The sequence below is a fragment of the Lynx canadensis genome, chromosome A1, assembly GCF_007474595.2.
Source record: "Lynx canadensis isolate LIC74 chromosome A1, mLynCan4.pri.v2, whole genome shotgun sequence".
Classification (NCBI taxonomy): domain Eukaryota; kingdom Metazoa; phylum Chordata; class Mammalia; order Carnivora; family Felidae; genus Lynx; species Lynx canadensis.
In genome coordinates, this window is record NC_044303.2 from 44,713,986 (window position 1) to 44,739,921 (window position 25,936).

Genomic DNA, 25,936 nt, shown 5'->3' on the forward strand with positions numbered 1-25,936 from the left:
ATATGGACAAAGTACTCTAGGAAATAGGAAGGCATGCTTAACCAAGTATTATGCGGTAGATAAATACTTACAACAGAGTGTCTTCTTTAAATTGAATCAATAAAGACAAGTACCTGTTTGCCAGGCACAGAAAAGAATAAAGAATATTTCAAGAAAAAGGTCAGAGGTTCAGAGGAATAAAAGGAAGTCAAGCAGAATCCAGACTAATGATATGTATTCAAAATATGCTATTCATTGAGATTCTTTTTATTTTTTTAAATGTTTTTATTTATTTTTGAGAGAGAGAGTGAGCGCACACACGTGAATGGGGGAGGGGCAGAAAAAGAGAGGGAGACACAGACTCTGAAGCAGGCTCCAGGATCTGAGCTGTCAGCACAGAGCCCGATGTGGGGCTTGAACTCATGAACCATGAGATCATGGCCTGAGCTGAAGTCATACACTTAAACGACTGAACCACCCAGGCGTCCTGAGACTCTATTCTTAGTAAAATCTTTCTTTCTCTTATATCTTTATATATTTTAATCTCCATCCATCCATCCATCCATCCACCCAAACTTCCATCCTTATATATAAAGCCATGTAATAGTATAATCAGATTATGCTTATGTAATCATATAATCGAATGTCCTTATGAATCCTTTTTTTCTCTCACTTAACACATCAAATCCACTGGACATACTTTTAGTTTAACCTTCAAGATATTCTATAATATATTTACAACTTTGGGACAAGCTAACATCCTCCCTGGACTATTATAAAACCTCCTAACTAGTGTATCTGCTTCCAGTCTGTCCTTTTAGTGCTGATTGTCTTCATTTGTTTCCCTGTCATTCAATTTGCACTGTTCTCTGTCCAGTTTAGTTCCTTGAGAGGCTAAACATTCTGGAACTACATCACATGGCTCCATTGCTGACTTGCTTTTGGCCAAGTCCAGCCAATGGGATTACAAGCAGAAAGTTAGATGGTGGAAATAAAAATGAGTATTTTCTTCCCTATTCCCTGCAAAACGTGGCTGTAGTGATGTCCTCTTATGACTACAGCTCAAGTAGGGCAGCCACTCTGTTATAGTTCTGATCTTTCTGAAGTATGTAATATGGTTTTCTCCATTACCACCTTGGTTCAGGGGCCCTGAGTCCTCAACCTACTTTGTGCATTTTCTGAACACTGGCCACATCTCTGTAAGTAGTGCCTTCATTAACATCTCTTCATATGAACCATTTTTGGTAAATTTTATCTCCTGCTGGGATCTTAGCTATTGCACCATCATATAGTTTATTTTTCATACACTAGCTAGAATGATCCTTTTAAGATAGAGTTACTCTCTACTTTTGAATACATTTGAATTTTTCCATAATAAAAAATAAGAAGAAACAACAGAGGATGTGTCTTCTCTGTTCAAAATCCCTCAGTGACTTTCCATAGTAATTGACATAAAAGCTAAACTCCTTATGACCATCTCAGCCCTGTATTACCTATTTCCTGAACACTTCTGACCTCATCTTCCACACACCTGCTACCTTGTCCAAAGAATTCTATTTACCTTGGCCTCATTGCTGTTCCTTCTTCCTGGAACACTCTTTTGTCTGATATCTATTTGGTTTTTCCCTCATTTATTTTTTTGTCTCTGCTCAAAGTCACTTTCTCATAAAGGACTTCTCTGGCCTACCTAAATTGGCAACCCCAAGCACTCTCTCACCTTGTCTTACTTTAATTCATAATTATTTTCACCATCTGAGTTTTAAGGAAGGCATAGTTCATTTGATGGTTGTTGCCAGCCCTTCATTCTGTCCTCTGCTTCTTGTTAAAATGTGGCTGCATTAGCGTAAAGAGCAGTCTGTTTGAGTCAGCACCACTCGATAGAGGCGGCACTTAGAAAGTCTTCATGAAATGAGTGAGTGAATGAGTAAGTGAAGAGATTTCTAGACTGATTTTCACCGAATGATTGATTCTGGTGTTTTATTAATGGTAGCAGTTTAGATCTTTGCTGTTTTCCCTGTTGTATGTGTATATGATTTACTGTTAATCAACATATCAACATATCAATAAAACGAATATGTGTTTTGAAAAATTCACCCTGGAGGCATTGTGAAGAGCAGATACAGATGGAGAAAGATGTCACTAGAGTTGGACAATTATGATTGAGTCCACTGCAAAAAAGAAAAAAAAAGACTAATCTAAAGTTATTGAAAATATACATGGAAAGAAAAGGTTTAGAACATTTTTAAAGAATCATATTTACCAAAAAACAAAACAAACAAACAACATACACACACACACACACACACACACAAAATCAAAATAAAAACAAAAAATTCCAAAATTTGGTGACACATGAAGAAGACAATAGCTGTTAATAAGGAATTTATTTGAAGATCTAACACATATCTAGTCCTTGTTTCTGGACATGACATCAGGACAAGATGCCATTCCTGTCTCCTAAAAAAATTGATCAATCACGGGGTGCCTGGGTGGCCCAGTTGGTTAAGCATCTGACTCTTGATCTGAGATCAGGCCATGCTCTCACATTTTGTAGACTTGAACCCCGCATCAAGCTCTGTGCTTACAACGCAGAGTCTGGGATTCTGTCTCTCCCAGTCTCTCTCTCTCTCTCAAAATAAGTATTTAAACTTAAAAAAAATTTGACCAATCAGATGAAATGTGTATTTACCATTCAACTAGATCTTTATATTTCAGGCATAACTTATGTATGTGCCCAATTCTACATATATTTTAGCATACACAGAAAATAATGAGCATTAGCACAAATATTAGGATGAGGTCAAATCTAATGGTCAGGATAAAATCTCATTTTTTATTTTTATAATAGCTGAATATTATGAGTGACTACTCACTGAAACTAGATTTCACGTGTTCCTTTCGATTAAATATTCATCACTCCCTAAATTCTTACCATATACTTGCCATCTTTTATTCTAGCTTCTTTTTGAAAAGAGTAGAACACTTATGCTGATTTGTAGCAAATTGGGAAGTTGTTTAATGGTTTGGAAAACCCCCATAGCTGACTGAATTGAGAATAACACACTCATTATTATTTATGACTCTATTTCCAGGTCTTTATAGGTCAGCTTATTGAATTCACTGAATATGCTGCTTTTCCAGCTCAGCAAAGCAAATTTTGCAAGCTACTTTGTGGCAGAAAAATGTGCCAATTTTTAAAATTATAAACACATTTTAAGATTTGTGTTTATAACTTGGGATAATTTACTCTAAATGAAAATCTATTGTTCATTAACCTTTGCCATTAAGAATTCCAAAACTTTAAAAAATAATAACCACCCAGGGACACCTGGGTGGCTCGGTCGGTTGAGCATCTGACTCTTGATCTCTCGTCAGGACATGATCTCATGGTTCATGAGATCTTTTTTTCACACCAGGAAAATGAGAAACATAATATGCAAACTACATCAGGAAAGAGATTAATAACAGAACATGATTTATATAAAACTTATTTTTAAAAGCTATTTTTCAGTTAACACGATATTTATTTTTTAAATGTTCTTCAAAAGAAAAATAAATATTTTGCTTTAAAATCAACAATTGAATTTTGATTCTTTAAACGTCTATTTATTAAATCATTATTCCATGCCAAATAAAGATAAAATTTCTTTGGTGAAAAAACAAGTGCTCAGAAGTATGCCTGAGTATTTTATTTTTTAATTTTTTATTTACTTTTGTAAAGATTTTTTAAAAGTAATCTCTAAACCTGACATGGTTAGGTTAGATCCCCCAACCCTGGATCAAGAGTCACACGGTGTTCCGACTGAGCAACCCTAGCGCCCCATACGTGAAATCAAATTCTATATTAGTTATTCATTCAGGAAAATGTTTCCTTTGAATTACAATAAAATTAGACTTTGTAGTTAAAATTATCTAACTTTCTACTTCAGATATAACAGGAAAAATTGAAATGTTCAGGATCTATGTTGTCTTTTCTGCTCTAGGTGTCATGATGACAGTTAATACCTCAAAAACTGCTAAATGCTAAGTAAAAGTTAAAATATTTTTTTGTTTGAAAGCTTGTTCTCATAGGTGGAAAAAATTGTTTTGAGAATTAGAATTCTTAAGTTCCATTGCACATGCCTCTGTGAGTTTTTAAATTTAAAATATCTAAAGTAGTCTGCTTTAATTCTCACAGCCTGAATTTCTACTTGCAAAATATTAGGGGGCTGGTTTTGAAGGTCTTTCCTCCCCCCGAAAAATTCTGTGAAAGTAAGGTAGATACACATTTTAGTATGGCATTGTGTGATCATTCACATATTTTCCCTGGTGATTATGGGAATATAAATTCTAAACTGATCTGAATTGGCTTGATAAGGAAGGCAATAGTGTGGGTAAGAGATATTAGAGTAAACTACAAATCAACAAAATTTTAAAAAAATCACACAGTTTCACCAATTATTGTTCAGATTAAAAAGAAAAAAAAAAGAGAAAAGTAATATACCCACTTAATGAGTTCTACTTGATGGGGTTAACCTATAGAAGACTAACAAAAATTACTGATAATAGCAAACTCTTAATTGTTTTCATTAACTTAAAATTGAATATATGGAAAGTAAATAAACTTTTCTCTAATTTATCAGGAGTCTTGAATTGGAAAATTTGATGTATTTGTGGGAAATATTAAATTAACATGTGCTCCATTTTCTTAATGGTTGGAATATGAAATTGCATGGTACTCAGCACCAATAAGATTATTCTAAGATAATTTATCTTTATATTTTGAAAAAAATAACATCACTCCAAAAAATTCCGAATAGTTATGCAAAATAATATATAAGTATTTACCATTTTTTAACATTAGCAGTGCACTGTTACTTTTTGAATATTATTAAAGTAACAACTTATATTCTGGGTGACCTATAAGTATTTGCCATCTAATTAGAATGGAAAAGAGTGCTTTTGCCTGATTCTCTGGATAGTCATTAATGTTAAATTGCTCTTCTCTTGGGGGTATTTTTTCCATTTTCAGAGTCATTATAATAATAAACTATTTTATTTATTTGATACTCTTGGAAATTAAAATTACAGTTATAGTCATTTCAGTACTTGTGTGATAAAATTCAATTCACTTGTGATTCATTCACACAGTATATAGTTTGCTTCCTTTCCTCTTAGGAATGATTTAAATTATACAAGCTTGCAAAGTAATTTTAAACAGTTTATCTATTTTTTTAAGTCATAGGATTTTTGTCATTTAAAAGCTGTGAATGATGACTCTCAGGAAAAAAAATGACTCCAGTGGAAGGAATCTATATTTCACTAAAGGCCATTTATTTGATGAGCAAAAAGTTCTTTAAGCTTTTTTGTTTGTTTGTTTGTTTGTTTGTCTGTTTTATTTTAATACATATCGAATGACTGAAAGGCTCATGAGAGGTTTCAAGCATTGTAAAAATTATTTTTTTTCAGATGGAAAGACATACATATCTTAATTCTCCATAAAACTGTCAAGTATTTATTGAGTAGGCATCAATTCTTAGGGAAAAAAAATTAATTTCATTCACACAATGTTACTGACAGAAAAAAATATTTCTATCTTCTTGTCCTGAAGTGAAAACTGAGGTCCAATGAAATTAAACTTTCCATGAACAAACACTGAATTAATGTTGAACTCAAAAATATCAAATAAACACTCATTTATACCACTGCATCTACTAAACTACCAAAACTTGCATGCACATGATTTTGCTTTTCTCCTGTTCACATAGATAATTTCCAATCCTCTTTTCTAAAGTCAATCTACCCACTTATGCATGAAATCCTACCTACCCTAGCACATTTAGATAAAATATTACAACAATTCTTCCCTCTGTCTTACATCATCAAATTTCCTGTCTTCAGAATCACACCTGTGAGTATGTAAACATGCCTGATTCCTCTCCTTCAGCTTGGTGTTTATCAATATATTTTGTTTGTTTTCTTCATCAATTTATTGACCCTCAGCTCCAAAATGATCTTTTTCAACTCTTTTGTGAAAATGGATGATGAAATGGCCCATTAAGGTTTTTTTTTTTGTTTGTTTGTTTTGTTTTTTTCTTTGCCAGCTAGCACTATGGTAAGCATTGTCAGTAGAGGACACTGGAGAGACACTAGGGAGAAAGATTTTGCTTCCTGGTTTGAGTATGCCTATTCACCAGATTTCTGCAATGAATGCAGTTTCTCTAGTGCTTGCCTCCTGCAGAGCATGATGGCCAGGAGAACCTAGAAAATTATCCCAGAAGTCTCCCCAGGTGATTTTGTAGCAGGGTGTCTCTTTTGGGATACCTAGAGGGAAGATTTCTAGTAAGTTCTAAAGGACAGATTTCTAGAAAATTCTACCACTGCTACAGCACAATGACTTGTCTGCCATTTAGTTAGCCATGGCTGCACTGTCTTCAAGGAGGTCTGAATCTCAGGTGGGGTGCTTCCATGGGTGCTCTGTCTCAGCCCCAAGGCAGTAAGTAGCTGCTCCTTATACAAGAATACCTTGTTTTATAGGACTTTGATTTACTGTGCTTTGCAGATATTGTGTTTATTACAAATTAAAGGTTTAAGACTTCACTGGAGGAAGTAACTAAATATGTGGTAGAAATAGCAATAGAACTAGAACTAGAAGTAGAGCCTGAAGATGTGACTGAATTTCTGAAAGGTCACAATAAAACTTGAATGGATGAGTGGTTATTCTATGGATGAACAAAGTGGTTTCTTGAGATGGAATCTACTCCTGGTGAAGATGCTGTGGAGACTATTAAAATAAAGAATTTGGAATATTACATTAACTTTGTTGATAAAGCAGTGGCAGGGTTTCAGAGGATTGACTCCAGTTTTGAAAGAAATCTCTGTGAGTAAAATGCTATCAGGCATCATTGCTTGCTGCAGAGAAATCATTTGTGAAAGGGAAAGTCAATCAATACAGTAAACTTCATTGTTGTCTTGTTTCAAGAAATTGCCCCAGTCACCCCAGCCTTCAGCAACTACCACCCTGATCAGTCAGCAGCTATCAACATGGAGGCAAGACTCTCTGCCATCAAAAAGAACATGACTCACTGAAAGCTCAAATGAAGGTTATCATTTTTTTAGTAGTAAAGTTTTTTCTAAAATAAGTATGTACATTGTTTTTCTTAGACATAATTCTATTGCATACTTAATGGGCTATACTTTTATAAATGTAAACATAACTTTTATATACACTGGGAAACCAAAAAATTCATTGGACTCACTTTACTGATATTCACTTTATTGTAGTGGTCTAGACCTAAAACAGCAATGTCTCTGAAGTATACCTCAGAAATATGCTATTTCTATATTCTTTAGAGTTCCTTTAGCTTTTTAGTTTCTAATGCTTCCTTACTCCAAATCCTTGTTATACTTAGTGATTTTTTAAATAAATTTTCCATGTTAAAATTTCACTTTGTTTTTGTTTCTCTTCATTGAATCCTGGCTGATAAACCCAGCCACTTACAGACTATTTTTTTTTGTTCAATTTTGCAGTTTTAAACATCCTATGTATTTACTATTTTAAATGCTAGTTTTCCCACATTTGCTTAGCTCTATTCCACAGAAATTAATCTTGTCAAAGTTACCAATGACTTTCATATCCTTAAAAATCAATTAACGTACATCATTCTATTTGATCTCTCAGCAGCATTTGGTACAGGTTATCACTCAGTCCTCTCTGATGGTTTATTTTATGAAATTTCTGCCAGCAAGCTCCCTTGGTTTATATACTATTTGACTAGTGTCTTGATTTCAGTTACCAGGTTCTTTCTATCTCTAATTTTGTAATGTTTCGATGCCCAGAACGTGATTCTGAGTTCTCTGTACTTATTTATCTATTCTGACTTCTTAGGTAATACTATCTCATATCATGGCTTTAAATTATATCTATATGCCAACGGTTTCCTAATTTATATCTCCTAGTGTACCTCCACAACACCTAAATGATGCATTCAACTGCCTATTCAACATTTCCACTTAAAGGCTTAATAGAAATCTTAAAGTCAGTATTCCATAATATCCTTCCTCATTGGGGCTCAAGCCAAAAAACCTGGGATCATTTCTGATTCCTCTCTTATCTCTTATTCTCCCATATAAACAGCTGTACTTACAAATATAACTAGAATGACAACACTTCTCACTATCTTCATTGTTACTACCTTATTATTCTTCTGTGACTTCTCAAATATCTCACCTCTGCTATTGCTATCACCTCCTAACTGGTTTCCATTTTCTACTCTTGTTTCCCTGTGGTATACTCTCTACACAACAACTAGATAGTCCATTCAACTGTGTACATGAGATAAAGTTCTTTTCTGCTTAAAACTCTGCAATGGCTTCCATCACACTCAAAGGAAGTACCAAAGTCCTTGCAATTGCTTACAAGTCATTCAATGATTTCGATCCTCACCTTCTCTAAATTCCTCCAACAACTCACTCCCTGATGACTCTGTTTCAGCCACACAGGCTGCCTTGCTTTTCCTCAAAGAGTAACAAGCAAAAATATTTTATAAAAATAGCAGTGTGGACAGGGGATGCAGGAACATATGTATTTTATCTATATCCCAAATAAATTACTGATCAAAATAAAATAATCTTATAATTGGATCAAGGTAATTTCCTCTACTATAGCTTTACCTATGATATTTGCCCCCAAATTAAGAGTATTCTTTAGTCTAAGGATCCTATTTTAATCTTCAGATTATTTCTATAAACTTCAGTTACTAAAATATTAAAGTAGCTTCATGAGTTAACTGAGTTCCCTAAATCCTAAATTAAAATAGCTAGAAATATTTTAATGATTTAAATGGCTTTTGCTTCATTCCAAACATTCCACAATTTTTGTTAGTCCTCTTACAAATTATTATGTCCTTTAATTTTATCATTGTTATATAAAATAGGCATGAATAAAAAATGAAATTCTTCTTTAATGTTTAATTGAGGAAAATAATTGTTCTCACACTGTGTGGCCTCTTGGTAAATGTTATGTATATTATTTAATATGTACAAAAATGCTTATGAACTAACTGAAGTTCAAGGGTTTTTTTTTTCCCCATGGAATGGACTTTGTTTTCTGATATATTATGCTAGCAATGAAAATGGGACATTTTTTTCTTATAGCCAACTTATTTTTATTTTTTTTTTTTTTTTTTAAATTTTTTTTTTTTCAACGTTTATTTATTTTTGGGACAGAGAGAGACAGAGCATGAACGGGGGAGGGGCAGAGAGAGAGGGAGACACAGAATCGGAAACAGGCTCCAGGCTCTGAGCCATCAGCCCAGAGCCCGACGCGGGGCTCGAACTCACGGACCGCGAGATCGTGACCTGGCTGAAGTCGGACGCCCAACCGACTGCGCCACCCAGGCGCCCCAAGCCAACTTATTTTTAAATGTATCATTAAATCAGAGGAATTCTAAAGAATTTATGTTCTATGGATATATCTAATAAAGCAAAGAGATGAGGGAGCATATCCTATTTAATTTGCTTTCCTATTGTCCATTCAATAAAGGATTTTCAGTAAAGTCTGAATCAATGTGCTCTTTGACTTCATCCTTAGTAGCCACTGTTAGCTCCGTCATAACACACTATTGTAGATTTCTCTCTCATTTCAGATAAGTCATATATCAACATACGGTTAAATGAAACTACAATTCCTAAACCTAGAAAATGTTTTCATTTGTTGACTCGATGAATACTTTTTGAGTACTCATTATGCCAGGAATTTTGTGAACAAGAGCTTCAAGTCTGGTTTTCTGAAAAATATATTTATAAGGAAAGAGATAAAAACAGATTAAAACTCAAGAAAATAGTAGGTGAAAGTGCTAAGAACAGGACACATTTGATGTGGCATGTGATTAATTAGAAAGTGTCAGCCATGCTATGATGAATGTAAACATCTTCTAGGCAGTAGACGTTCAGAAAAGGGGTGTGGTGGGCAGTTCATCCCAGCAGGTAGGAGTATGTTATTAATGGCATTTTAAAGAATTGTCAAGGTCTAGTAATAACAAAAGTGGGCTGACTTTTGGCCATTTTATTATTGTCTTTAATAATCTACAAACTATGGGGCGCCTGGGTGGCGCAGTCGGTTAAGCGTCCGACTTCAGCCAGGTCACGATCTCACGGTCCGTGAGTTCGAGCCCCGCGTCAGGCTCTGGGCTGATGGCTCGGAGCCTGGAGCCTGTTTCTGATTCTGTGTCTCCCTCTCTCTCTGCCCCTCCCCTGTTCATGCTCTGTCTCTGTCTGTCCCAAAAATAAATAAAAACGTTGAAAAAAAATTAAAAAAAAATAATCTACAAACTATGCCTCCCCTTTCATTGCTTGCACCTGAGAAAATATTCCTATCATCACCATCCTCTTCCACTGGCAAGCCACTGCTTCTAGCCCCCAGCATCAGCTGGCACAGATATGCTATAGAAGAAATAAACTTGACCTGTGCCAAAAACAGAAGGAATATCAGTGTACCTAGAGTATACTAAGTGCTGGGGAGAGATTAAGTCAGGGAGTTTGTAATCATGAAATAGACGATGTAGACTTTGCAGGGCAAGGATATTAGCATTTTGCCCTAAGAGTATAAATCTTAAATTTGAGATTAATGTATTCACACTTCAAGAGTTCTGTTGTTGGAAATTACTGCCATAGTTAAGCATAAAATTTCGAGTAACAGGTAGGATACTATTCCAATTGTGCAGGAGAAGGATGGTGGTGGCTTATTTTAGGATGGGGCTGTAGCGAGGCCAAAAAAAAAAAAAAAAAAAAAAAGAACAGACTAAGAATATAGTTTAGAATACAGTCAAAAAGGACTTCCTAAAGAACTGAATGTTAAATGTAATGCAAAGTTAAGAATTAAAAGTGATGCTAGAATTTAAGCCTAAGCAACTAGATGGTTGGTAGTGCTATTTACTGACAGTGGGGGAGCAGGGGGAAAGTCTTGGGATCTTCAATTCTTCCAGTATGTGAAGTTTTGGATGGCTCTTGGATATCTAATTAGAGATATCAAGTAGTTAACCAGGTATTTGAATCTATCTCTCAGGAAAAGTTTAGAGCTAAATATATAAATTCGGAACTTACAATTGACTCCTATAAAGTATTTAAAAGTACAGAAGTAAATATTATTCTTTATGCAGAGCACATGGTGTCCTGGGGCATTGCAACATCACAGAGTACAAAAAAATTAGGAATAACAATTGGGTAAGAGTGGCCAGATCAATTCTGTCAAACGTCGCTGGGAAGCCAAGTATAAGATAGAAACAAATGAGATAGGCAGAATATTACAGCATGGAGGTTTGCGGTGATTTTAAATTGTTCAAAGGATTGATTACAGTGGATTGAAGAGAGAATGATGATTATTAATAATTAGATTTATTACAACTATAAATAATAATTACATATTTTGCTTGAAAAGGAAACAGAATTGAAACCGTAGGTAGGAATATGGGGAGTTTTGTTTAATATATGCGAAACAACAAATCTACATGAGTTAATACCAATGATCCGATACGGAACAAATTAATAATATAAAATATAAAAGGGGTCACTGAAGTAGTGAAATTTCAATGGCAATAAAGATGGGATACAAACCACAAGCATTGAGATCAGCCCTTGACAAAAGCACAGAGGTTTTCAGCACTGTAACAAAAAAGTAGTCTTTCAGATTAGGTTCCAGTTTCTCTATCCTCGTGACCAAAGAGAATAATGTGTGTAAGTTTGAGTTTGTGCTTGTGCATATCTTTTGTTGTTGTTGTTGTTTTTACATTATAACTCACTTACAAAAAATGATGAAATAAAAATTATTGTATTTTCTTAATATTATAACTTGAACCATGAATGCCATCATGTGATAGATGATCATGAAACTAAATGGTATTTCCGGTAAGATTTTAGAGGCATATATTGTCTGAGCATTTCTGTTTTAAAAACACTGTTTCCCAAGTTTCTTTCAGAGAATAACATTATTCTACACTTTTAAAAACTATTACAGTCTAGTTTTGTGGAGAAGACTATTTCTTTGATGATGTCTGGTATAATCATTAATTAATCAGACAGCAAGCAGATCAGAGAGAGAGAGAGAGAGAGAGAGAGAGAGAGAGAAACCCAAACAAAATAGAACAAAAACAAATTGAAGAGTAACATAGACCGGAAATGCATTGTTAATGTGTTTGATAAATTCCTTTTGCCTTACTCCTTTGTAAGAGTTAAAAGTTTTTTTCTTTTCTTTTCCTTTGTAAAAGTAAGATATATAATACACTAAATACTGAACATTTATGCTGACAAACTTGGAGAATTGTTGGAATTATCAGGTGGTTTATCAATGCTTCCTTTGGAGAAGTAAAACCAAACAAAACATATAAATTACTCAGGAGTATAATCTACTCGGTATATCTTACATTGTGATTTATGGATGCTCTTGTTATATTGATCTGTTCTTTGTCACTTTGCTTGCTTTTCATTAGGATTTTTAGTGGTGGCTATAATTTTTATAGACAGCAGAATCTATATCACTGGTATCTGATCAACTGTCACATTTCCAATGGAGTAAAAAATGTTGATGACCTCTCCCTTCTCATATTGCTATTATTACATAAATAACCTTTTGGAATAAATTAATTACAGCTTTGCATACAAATATGTATTCTTATAAAATAGAAGTAGTATCTGTTTCCTTAAGATACACTTTTGGTTTCCTTGTTATTTTGTTATTTTTTTATTATTAAAATAAGCCATTTTCTTCTAAGCTTAGGCAATCATTTGTTATTCCATTTCATATTTTTTTTTCTTTCACATTTTGCTACCGAAAGTGTTTATGTACATAAACACACACACACACACACACACACACACACACACACACGCAGCTACGTATTTCTTTTAAAAGTCAGTAGGTGTCTGGTCAGTAAGTTATAAGAAATCTTTATCCTTGTCATCTCAAAAGAGAAACAATACCAATTCCAAATAGGAAACATAGTTTATTTGTATATGTCTAACCTTCTAAATAATCTCTGACTGTGATAAAACTGAGTTTTTTGGAAGGTATTTTGACTTGAGTATATATAGAATTGCAATCCTTTCATTTTTGGAATAACATGATTTAAATTTCCAAACCAATCATTAGAAAGGAACACACCAAAAATTGGATAGTTTTTGTACTTTTAAAACAGGTATATAAGAAATAAATATTTATGTACGTATTACAAGTTTATATCTTATGAAATCAGTTAAAACGAGTGGAAACAATAGTTTCATAATGTTAAAACATGTTATTGCATAGGAACATATTCTTTTGTTGCATCTTTATAAAAGAAAATATAGAAAAAAAGTAAATCGATGCATACACGCACAACACACACATACACATTCACTCTCTAAAATGAAATTTCCACACTGTTTCCAATTCTGTTGAAATTTTTAAACCTCTGGGCAGTCCAGAAAAATATAGAAACTCTTATGGAAAATTCTACTTCTCCCTTATTTAAAATATAATGTTAAAAGATAATAGAAGTCACTCACTATTAGACTATAACTCAATTATGTATTTCTTTCATTTTGCCTTTTCCTCAGTTCCTTTCTATAGCAAAGCCAACTGAATTTATTTCAGCAATAACTATTATATTTCAATACAAGATAAAATAGACATTTCACTTCTGAGTCTTTTTATGTCTCTTCTTTTATTCTCTTCTGAAGCTCATGGTGTCTACCACTGTGCTTAACTAAAATCCATACCGTCTACCAAAATTTATATCTTTACTATATATTTGTACACCAAATTAACATAATTTATACTTTATAATAACATACATTAATTTATAAATAAAAGAGAATATCAGAACAGATTTTCTCTTGTGAACTTAAGAAATAACTAAACACAGATACACATGATGGAAAAAATATCTATGAGAATGCAGATTGTGATAAATAATTAAATTGGAATCCACCTAAGGCAGGTTGGTCAACTGGCTCACAAGCATAAGAGAAGACTATTAGTGTAGTAATAATCTAGATTTATTCTTTGACAGCAGTCAATCTTTTAACATGTTTTCTTTGTTGATGAAGTCTCTCTCAATGTCTTTATTTTTACTTTTTGTTTAAGCTCTAGAAATTTTTCCATGCACTTACTAAATAGAAACTAGAAAGTCAAGGCTGTAAAAATACTCCCAGTTATTTAGTTTAGCTTTATCCCAGAAGCATATTTTTTTTCTATATTTATTTCTTTTTGTTTTAGACATCTCTAAATCTTGGTTTTCTACTCTTGCCTTGGTCAGTACTTGTTGTGTTTTGCTTCACAATATTATATGTAGCTCCCAACAGGTCTTCCAAGCATCGTTCTCTTACTTACCTGAAACCTGTCATTTACATCACAGGAATTATCGTACAAATTCTTCTCTCAGGTCTCCTTAAAAAATAAGCCCATGTACTCTTTCCCTTTGAAAATAAATTCTTACTAGAAAAATGGAGATTTTCCTTCTTTTAAATATTGCTAGTACTTTAAAATGTAATATTGCATTTTATATAACTATTAAAGATTAAATAAAGGTTTATGTATATAATAAGCACATATATTTAATCTTTAATAGATATGTAAATTATGTATGTAATAAACATATATATACACACACACACACACATATATATATATATATATATATATAATATATATATATTGAGAGAGAGGGAGGAGGGAAGAGAGGAGAGTGTTGGTGTATAAGCAATACATAATAGGTGTGAACATACATTTAATGGCTCCAGGATCAAGAAAAAATGTTTCCTGATCATCATAATGGCTTTTCTTAAAGACCCTAAGATGCTTAGTTTCTTTGAAAGTTCATGTAAAAGGCTAGAAAATCCTAGATTTGATTAAACTCTTTTTTTTTTTAACCTCTGTCGGAGATTGAGTTAAATATGAAGCCAACAGAAAAATACTACACTCATTTCTCCTCAGTGGAATAATCAGATACATCCAGAGCACAATCTACAACTCCATAGGAAGACAGCTATCATTCCCATTCTCAATTTCTTCATTTGTCAAATGGTAATAATAATATTTACTACATGGGATAATGAAGAAATTAAATGAGATGAAGTGTATTATTTTTGGTAACTAAAGAAAGAAATAAAAGCATGTTATTTCCTATTCCCCTGCTCTTCTTCCTTCACCAGTCTTTTTGTAGGAATATTCAAAACTGCTGTATTCAGGCGATTTTTTATGGTCTTCCATTTTTGAAAGCAAACAAAGAAGCAACGTACACTCAGTAGAACTACATCACAGCTCAGGTTTGCAAGAAGTCTGGATTTCTCACTAGCTCTATGGCCTTTGACAAGGTCACTTAACCTCTTTCAACCTGTTTTCCCTCTGTACAATATAATTAGTAACATCTACCTTGCAGTCGTGTATTGAAGGTTAGAAATATATGGAAAGTGCTTATCATGACATGTAATTCTGTTAGTTAAGAAGTGATAGCTCCTCCTGTATCCAGAAACATTTTATGAAAAGAAAATGTGTTTTACTCTTTCTTCTTGCACATCTATCTTGAAATTATATATAAAGTTAGTTTGGACTGGCCCTAGTTTGAGAAACGAGGAATAGAGAATAGATATATGCTATATTTATACCTATTAGACACTGTAATAAGAGTATACTTAAAAGTCTTTTACTAGCGAGTTACATCAAAAATATATATCTTAATTACTAATGTTAATAAATAGTTTAATTTATTAAGATGAATCAGCTGAACCAATAAGAATTAAAACTATAATTTTAATGTGTAGCCTTAGGAACAAATAAGCTAATAGGATGTACATGTCTATTCTGATGGAATAGTATAGACAGATGTATAGGTAAAAGCATCTCCCATTTTTGATGACAGATGAGTATGATATTTTTGGCTAATAGTGATCATTGGCCATTTCTATCCTGAGAGAAGATCCCCAGGCTTCAAAGAATATCTTGCGTCAGAACCTAGGATGGAAGATGCAGACAAATCCAGTGCTTGGCTTCACAGTTTATTCTTTGTTTAGTTACCTAAATGCATTTGTCTCCCTTTTAAAATCCTGGTATTAGGATAATCTTGTATAATTTGCTTAGGCAGGATTTCCATAAATTCTTTTTCTCTGTTTTTATTACTTTATTCATTTCAGCAGCCAGATGAAAAACAATTATTACTGTATTAAGTTTGATTTGTTATCCCAATTTTGACACAGTGTTTTTTTTTTTTTTAACTTTCCAATCTTAATATACGACCATACCTCTCACTTCACGTATTAGCATGTTATATTTGGCCTGTCATTCTTTCCCAGTGCCCTAATTCCCTGTATTACATTCTTAGTAATATATGTATTAGTGAAAGTGTTGAGGGTTGTATGGATACAAAAGAAGAATCAGGTGAATGTTACAGCCCCCCCACAGCTACCAGAAAAAAAATGTATACACAACACAATTTTATCTAACATTGCAGAGGTAAGAGCTACCTTCAAGCTTATTTTGGATAGCCTGAGAAGACAGAAACCCCATGTTAACATTGCTGCGCATAGATAATTTTGCAACATTACAAATTAGTTTAAAGCACAAGAGTCCAAATCAGAGAAAAATACTCTTCTTCTTACGAACTGAATAAACTTGTTCTTATCAATTCACCTGTGTCTTACATAACTCATCAATCAAAGGAGGTGGTTGGTTCACTTGGTGTATGGATTCTCCTTAGCTCCAATTATTAAAGATTTCACAATCCCAACTGCCAAAGGCTGTTGTTTCATAAGTATGTACCCCGTCAGTATATGTCTTATCCATCTATAGAGGTTTGATATCCCATGCATTGAGCCTTAAAATATACTTCAAGGATGTATTTTCATTAGAAAATGATCATATTATTACACCTTCGGCTAGATAAATAAATTATATAGAAGATAGGCAGATGGCTAGATTGTCAAAATAGGGAACCAGGGAATTAATTGCAAAGTTTTAAACATCTTCTAGATACTATTTATCTAATTTGATCCTCTCAAAATTTTTGTGTGATAGCACAATTTTATTCTATATATAAAGGAATTGAATATCAGAGACATTAAGTGACATTCTCATAGTTATATGAACATGAGTCAATATGTGGCAGAGACGGGATTCAGACCTATCATCATCATTTTCCATCACCAAATTTTCCTGAAAAGAGTATTTGATTAAAAGTAAAAACAAAATTGTGAGGAATAACAATGAACGGGGTGTGAGGCTCCTTTTTCTTTAATAATTGAACAGTTGTAAGAAAATGGTAATGGAGGGGCATAAAACTTAGTTTGGTAAATGGTTGGACTTTCTGCCTTCAAGTGTGTGTGTGTGTGTGTGTGCGTGCGCGCGTGCACACATGTACTATATACATATTAATTGAACATGACTATGTTACCAAATGCTTTATGGGTATTATTTCCTATTTTAAGTTGTTATTATCCTTTTATTTATATTTTGATGTTACTTTTAACGTAGGATTTTTCAACACATAGTAGCCATTAATCAGCATCACATGCAATTACCTGTGGCGGAAGCAGTGGCAGTCTTATAAAGGCAAGAAGCATACTCAAGTCGTTGCATCTCCTCTGCATGTCATACTTGACCCACATCATTAATGCATGGAAGATGGTTTCTTCATCAGGGACATTTACATCATCGCTGGCCAGGAGTTTATGGAGCTCCTCAGCTGGAAGCAGTAAAAACTCTTGATTTCTCATAACTTCCATTATGTTTTCCTGCAGGGAGAAAACATCTTGGCATAAATTTGGCTTCACTTTGATTTAGCTAGCAAAGCATCTCAGAAAGAAATGAGAAAAGTCGTCAATAACCTTTGTTCTCATTATAACATAATCCTTGAGACTTAATCCTTCAGAAACTAGAAGCTGTTAAAATGAAAGCATTGTAATTGTAATTGAAGTGTAAATGTATCAGAGACAGCACAGATCTTGTAATAACTGGAGGATTATAATGTTGAGCTTTGTTATGCAGGCAGAATGTACTAAGTGATTAAATGTTCAAGTTTCAAGTGGACCTGCTATGTAAGATTTGGTGAATACGAAGAGAATAGCATTTCAGATTTTTTAAAGCTTGACTACCTATACATGAATCAGAAAGTGGGAATGCAACTACATAGAGAGTAAATGACACTACAAGATGCATCATTGTTTATTTAGAAGCAAAAAAAAAAAAACCCCAAACAAACAAAAAAACTCCCAAAAAACAAAAAAACAAATATAGCACAAATAGGCCAGAGAAGTCACAAAAGCACGTATGTTCCACCCTTTTATTGTCTGTCATACCTCCCTCCTCTCATCACAATTTCTCTGGCTTAATTTAGATCCCCATTTATTTCCTTCCAGATTGCTGCCATAACCTTCTAATTACTCTGCCTGACTCTATTCTTAGCTTCTTTACCGCAGCCCCTATAATAATGATAGAATCTGTCTAAAACATAAAATGTATGCCATTACTCTGAAGTTTTGCTTGGTTTCGTTTGGTCTACTTTTGTTTTTTGGTTCAAATCTCTTGGTTAACCACACTAGTTTTTTCTGGTCTGACCTCCTTCTGTTCTGAGCCTACACGGCTTCACCTTATTTGTGTTCCAGTCACAAAAATTACTTACTCTTCTTTCAATTTCCATCCTGATTGACATGTCCTCCCTCTCTCCCTCTATCGCTTTAAAATGACTTTCATCCATGTTGTTTTCCTAATTTCTGTCATTTTCAAGACTCAATTCCAAATCTATTGCTATATATGGGCTTCTCGAGCCCTCTGTCTGCTTGCATTTGATCTGGCTGCCCCATCCATCATGCCTCTGCAGTGCGTGGTATTTATATCTGAGACAGCAGTTACCAAACTGTGGCCTAATTTTCAGTGTACTTAGGGGGTCTCATCACAAACTGGAAGCTCCTTGAGACAAACACCTTGACAATTAACCTTGTATATCTAGATCCTGGAACATAGCAGGTGAACAGTATATATTTATTGAATTGCTGTGTTGATGATCTTTGTAGAGAAGAATAAAATCTTGGAATTAGTACAGAACAGTGCAGTTTTTTCAAACACATTTTTAAAACGACTTGTCAAAAACTTTATATTTTAGCAGACAGGCTTCAGAGGCTGATGTATGGTTAGGGAAGACAGATCTGACTGGTTGCCTCTTCTGTTCCACCTTCCTCTGTGTCTCAACTCCAACAAAGATATAAGTAAGGATTCTCAAATCACAGTTTTGGTAGAAATCTCAATACATGCCTATTATAGAAAAAAATATAAAAGAGATGGGACTAGATCTCTTCCCCAAAAGGCATTATGATTATCCTAAAGCTGAGTAGGAGATTCAGCAAGTGCCCATTACCGTGTATGTCAGAGCAAATCCAAACACATTTTCTAAGTCAGACCTAACCTATATTAAGAGTATATCCTTGGAACTGAATCCAAGGCTTGAAATGCCTTCAGCTGTCACAAAAGCATGTCAACTTTTACTTTCACTCAGGTCATTTTTCATATTTATGTACATTTAATTGACATCACAGAATTTCCTGCAAATTTTTGTCCCCGGTGTTTCCTCTGTGCCTAATGTAATACTATGTAAGTTATTGATGTCCAATAACTATCTACTGAAGTAACCAATAGAGTGTTCTAAGAAATAGTGCCACCAAGTTTCTCTAAAGAACTTGATAAAAAGTGAGATCAAGATGTCTTTGAAATCTTTGAAAGATGTTTTTGTCCATCTATTTTTCGAGTTATTGAAAAATCTATGCCTCTATTAAACTACACACAGAATTGTATAGCTAAACCAGCAGTATACAGTAAAGGGTGCCATAAAAAAAGCAGTTCTATGAAACTCTTAGTGGTGTCTATCAAAGACATTGTTTAAGGCATATTTTGTTATATTTTACAGTGTCTCTTTATGATGACCCTTGGGAGAAATTTCCTACAGGTTTTAGTAGCAGGAATAATTGCACTTCTCCTGAGTAAATTGGTTTGCTTTTACTATGGATGTTGTAAATTATGAAATTGATCAGATTTCTCTTTTTATTTTGCCTTTAGAAAACTTAGAGTTAAATTGAAATCTATCTCATAGGAAGGCTATAGCCTTTTATAGTTTGATTTCTTTTTCAGATGCTCCAATAGGTGTCATTTAACATCACTACAGCAGAATTTTTTTCTTTTATTCCTGAATCTGATTTAGAGTATATTTTTATAATTATGTCTTTGCAAGGCATACTACATTTTTGGGAACAAGCCAGGTTTGAAAAAACTGCAATAAATAAACTGGACATTAAGAGCTAGTAGCAGATATTATTGGATCTGTCACACTGTATAGTATGTTGTTTATTATTTTTCCTTTACATATTTTAGAGTTCTGAAGTTCTCTTTGCTCTTTTTTTTGTTTTCTCCATCAAGTCCCCTTTTCATGATACACTGCCTAATAGTTTCCTGGTATTTTGTTTTTTGTTTTTTTTGTTTTTGTTTTTGTTTTTGTTTTTGCTTATTCTAGCTTCTGGTAATTGTTTTGATTTCATTATGTTCTATTCACTGAAGAAGAAAAGAATATAAATTCACACTAGTTTCCATACATTGCTTGTGCACCTTAGCTAACTCCTTGTCAGAGAAGATCAAGTAATGAAAGGCATCAAAATTCTTTGGCCTATTTACCTTTTGTGCAATAACTTTACGTTAAACTTATTCAAAATTCATTCTATATGGATTTACTGAACACATAACATATGGTCCCGGATAACTGTAGTAAGGAGAACAAAATGGATGTGCATCAAAAAGCATACCACACATGAGACACCTATAAAACATGCAGTGCTTAGAAAATGACTTGTCAAGCAGGTTTCTCAAATGGGCCTAGAATATAGCTAGGAATGTAAACTAGAAAATGGGAAATGGAAAGATATAGTATTACAACTAGAGGAAAGCATATAAACAAAGACATAATAGCAGGTAATATGGTATAAATTGCCATATTTGGAATGTCAATTTCATTGAGAATGAGAGAGAAATAATATTGAAAGTTTACTTTAGACCATATAATGGAATACACTTATTTTAAAGATTTGGCAGTCTCTCCATTAAATAGTAATATATACACACAACTTTTACACATAGATTGAAACATTTATTATAAAGAAGATTTTAGCACCAAACTTAAGTTGCCACTACATAAGACACAAATAATCTTAATTAATTAGAGCAAGACTTAATTTTAGTATCTACTTTTTCTACTTCATAATATTTAAATAATTTGGCTAACTATAAAAATTATAATTTTTTTATTTTGACCAGAATTTCCTCACCATTTTTATTTAATTATTTCATGAATGTGACACAAATATTTTCTAATATTAATTTTCTTCTCTCCCTTAATTATATTATTGTCTTCCCTTAGCTTATTATTGGTTTTATATCAATAATTAGTAATTGATTTGAAGTTCCAGTAGAAATTAATTTTTTGACATAATTCTGAAAGTCAGTTAACAATTAATGGTAATATTAGGTCAAAATAATATAAGTAAATCTATTCAATTATCATATTTTAGTTATTGATGTAGTTAAAATTATGAGTATTAAATTGTAGTAAAATATTTTATTAATGTTCAAATAACTTTAACATAAACTTTAACATTGTTTACTTCATCAGCAGCTACTCCCAATGTAGTAGTACACTATATGCATGGTAAACTCATAGAAACCACTGTTATGCACGTCTACTGAGTTAAAACTTATGTTTTACCATCTTGCACTTTGTGATCAGAGGTCAGTTAGAAGAACTTTCTTTTCTTTTATGAGTATTATTTGTTTTAATTTTTAAAAATTTTTAGAAAGAGAGAGAGCGCGCGCACTAGCCAGAGAGAGGGGCAGAAGGAGAGAGAGAATCTCAAGTAGGCTCCAAGCCCAGTGCTGAGTGGGCTGACGGGGGCTAGATCACACAACCCTGGGATCATGACCTGAGCCAAAATCAAGAGCTGGATGCTAAACTGACTGAGCCACCCAGGCACCCCACTTAGAAGAACCTCCTAATTGCTATTTTAAGCATTATATTGAAAAGGTTAATCCTTTGCCAGACCACCACAGAATCTCTGGCTTGGTTCCAAATCACCAGAGGCTATAGAATCCATTGTCCATCTAAAATGTTATTGGTTAAAAAGATGAATTATTAGCAGACTCAAACTATCAAATAAATGAAAAACTGAAAGGTGAGCCTGAGAATTGGCTACATCCTCTGGCTGAGGCTTATTATACAGATATGAAATTGCAAATGTTTGGTCTAAATTCTGAATTGAAGCAGAAGTTACATGATGCACCACCAGATTGAGTAGGGTCTCCTCAAACTTCATATCCACTTGAAAGCTCATGTGAGGTTTGGAAATAGGGTCATTGCAGATGTAAGTAGCTAAAGTTAAAATAAGGCCATACTGGATTAGAGTGGTCCCTAATCCAATTACTGGTATCCTAAAAGACAGAAACAGACATACAGTGAGAACACCACGTAAAGACAGAGGTGATCCAGAGGGAAGAAGGCCATGTGAGGGTGGAGATAAAAGTCATGCTGTCACTAGCCAAGGAATCCCAAGGATTGCTAGGAACCACCAGAATTTGGAAAAGTCAAGGGTGAATTCTTCTCTTGAACTTTCAAGGAGAGTATGGATCTGCTGACATCTTTATTTCAGACTTTTAGCCTCGAGAGCTATAAGAGAATAAATTTCTGTTGTTTTAAGCTACTCAGCTTTCAATACTTTGTTAAGGCAGCCGCAGGAAAATAATAAATATCATAAGAGAAAGTAAAAAAAAAAAATAGTTACATTAAAAACCCTTACATAAACCTAAGAAACTATTCCCAATCTTTTAAATTATAATTTCTAGGCTCTTTATTTTATAGATTGATGCCTTTAAGAAATAGCAGGTTTCCAATTACCTAAAAGATTGTCAGGGTCAGGAAAAAGTGTTCTACTATTAGGATCCAGATCTCTCTCTCTTGTTCTCTCTCCCTCTCCCTCTCCCTCTCCTTCTCCTTCTCCCTCTCCCTCTTTCCCTTTCTACTGCCTCTAGAATTTAAACCTTCTAGAAGTGCAGGGCGGGGAGACATATCTCTTCCAATTATCAAGGGCTTCTTACATCAGCTACCTTGAAGTTACTACACTGATATACTGGTGTCAAGACTAACCCTTTCAAGTTAAAACCTTGGCTTTTGATTACATTCCTTGCCTGAATTTTTAATTTTTAATCCCAGTGTCAAAGTTGCTCTCTGAACTCTTTGAATACTACGTTAGAGTTCAAAGGGAATAGAGACTCATTAAGAGATAAATAACACCTTGTTATTTTACAGGTGAGAATGTTGAGGCTGGAGGGGCTCATACACAGTCATTTCGTTAGTCACAATAGGTCTGGGATTAGGTACTCAGTCTCGTCCTATTATATTATCTGGGCTATCTATCCTTTGACTAAGTTCTCCTTCTGCTTCTTCTTTGTTCATCTAGTTTAGATTTCCTGTCTTACTTTGAACTATGCAACACATGTGCACCTTGATTCTTAAATGCTCACCTGAACTTTGTTTCCACCTCTTTTTGATATATCTGAGTTCCATGATGTGGCATGGTGATTATGGAGAGTCACATGTTACTACTGACTTGGAGAGATGGTCAGGATTTAGATCCCAACCCTTGCTATCCACTGGTTGTGTGATTAAAAAGTTGGATTCATTGTGCGTAAATGGGATAAAAATGGTATCCACTGTATAGCATTGTTGTGAGGATTAAGAGTCAGGATTAAATTATGTTTACTTCTCTTAGAGAAGTAGCTGATACTTAGTGTTATATACGCATCAGCCATTACCATTCCATATCTGTGCCTACCCTTCACTTTAGCCTCCTATTGTTAGCTGTATCGTCTACATTCACATTTCTGTATCTTCCCTGTTTTCTTTACTGATTATGTAGTCAACAAAATTTTATCGAGTGTTTTTTTTTTCTCTGCCTAGTATATTTGCAATGCTAAAGAATACTAAGACTAAAAAATAAAAGTTCTGGCTCCTAAAGAACGTACTTTTTAATGAGAAGTAAAATATGATATTATAAGATATTTTATGACGAGAGAGAAAAAATGGAGAATTTAATGGAGTCAAAATTATAAGAATACAAGCGAAGTAAATGAGGTCAAGGAGGAGTGTGAGTTAGGAAATATACACACCTTTCCTCTCTGGAATAGCAATTCCCAAGACAAGGAAATGTTTCTCATGGAATCACAGATTCACAGAGCACGAAAGACATGTTGCTGTCATGTGATCTAATTCTCATATCATTATCTAGCATGGAGAATTATTTTTTTTAAAAAATAATGTTTATTTTTGAGAAAGACAGAATATAAGCAGAAGAGGGGCAGAGAGAGAGGGAGACACAGAATCTGAAGTAGGCTCTAGGCTCCAAGCTGTCAGCACAAAGCCTGACATAGGGCTCAACACCATGAGTGAGATCATGACCTGAGCTGAAGTCAGACACTTAACCCATTGAACCACCCAGGTGCCCCCAGCAGATAATCTCAAATTGGAAACAATCTTTGAAGCTACTTAGTTTAATGTATAGTCTATGTACTTTTCTGTGCACTGTCCACCGAGTGAGGATTTTCAATGATTGGAAACACATTACCCTATAAGAAAGCCCATATCATTGCTGAATAGCTCTGGCAGAAAATTGCCCTCATTTAAGCATTTTTTTTTTGTTAATGTTAATTTGTTTTTGAGAGACAGAGAGAGAGAGAAGGAGAGAGGGAAAGAGAGCATAAGTTGGGGAGGGGAAGAGAGAGAGGAAGACACAGAATCCAAGGCAGGCTCCAGGCTCTGAGCAGTCAGCACAGACCCCTACATGGGGCTCAAACCCATGAACCACGAGATCATGACCTAAGCTGAAGTCGGATGCTTAACCAACTGAGTCACCCAGGCGCCCCGGAAAATTGCCCTCATTTTGAAGTAAAAACTGCCTTCTTATAATATTCTTACATTAATTCCAAGGCAAATCTATTTTTTAGTCTATTGATCAGCATTTCAAATAGTGAGGATTATATTTTTCTCTCTTAAGACTTTTAAAGGCTACAGAACTATCATTGTTTAATCTTTCTAAGGGATCCTAATCTTCAAAACCAAGAAGCTATGCTAGAGCAGACCTGCATTCTTTTCTTTATTCCTTCAGAAATGAGAACAAATAAAACGAAAATAAAAAACATCCTTACAGGGGGTGCCTGGGTGGCTCAGTTGGTTGAGCGTCTGACTTTGGTTCAGCTCATGATCTCATGACTAGTGGGTTCGGACCCTGCATCTGGCTCTGTGCTGACAGCTCAGAGCCTGGAGCCTGCTTTGGATTCTGTGTCTCCCTCTCTCTCTGCTCCTCCCCCACTCACACTCTGTCTCTCTCTCAAAATAAATAAACATTAAAAAATTTAAAAATATATTCTTACAGACTCTGCATTGTTCATTTACATATAACTTTTTTAAACTTTCCCAAAGACATTTTCCAAATAAAGGCAACATAAATATTAAACAATCATTGCATAAAAATCTAATTTCAATCATATATATGTATATGTATAGGTAGATATATAATTTTTGTTATTCAAATAAAACAAGGAAAAGAAATATTCAAAGAGTTGTCAATGTACATAACTGACAGTGTTTTTCTTACCAATTTTGTCAGTGCTTTGGAAATGACTATGGGTGATGGGCATTGAGAAAGACACTTGTTGGGATGAGCACTGGGTGTTGTATGGAAACCAATTTGACAATAAATTCTATTTAAAAAATTATATATCAAATCCTTCCTTAATAATAGCAGTACGCATTAATGGCCACACCTGTATATGGATCCTCGTCTGAGTTTTCTTTAGCTACAGATAAACTGTCAAGATCCAAATCTGCAAAACTACAGGGAATGGTTGCATTTTCATTATTAATTATTT

General features: G+C 34.0%; 1 protein-coding gene across 1 annotated transcript in view; it reads right to left on the reverse strand.

The window, feature by feature from the left end:
- LOC115511559 (kelch-like protein 1) overlaps nucleotides 1–25,936 on the reverse strand; it is a 234,459-nt gene that overhangs the window by 125,394 nt on the left and 83,129 nt on the right. Inside the window, exon 4 of the mRNA XM_032593557.1 lies at nucleotides 17,506–17,718. Within this exon, the coding sequence (XP_032449448.1) occupies nucleotides 17,506–17,718 (213 nt within the window). The remainder of the gene's footprint in view (nucleotides 1–17,505; nucleotides 17,719–25,936) is intronic.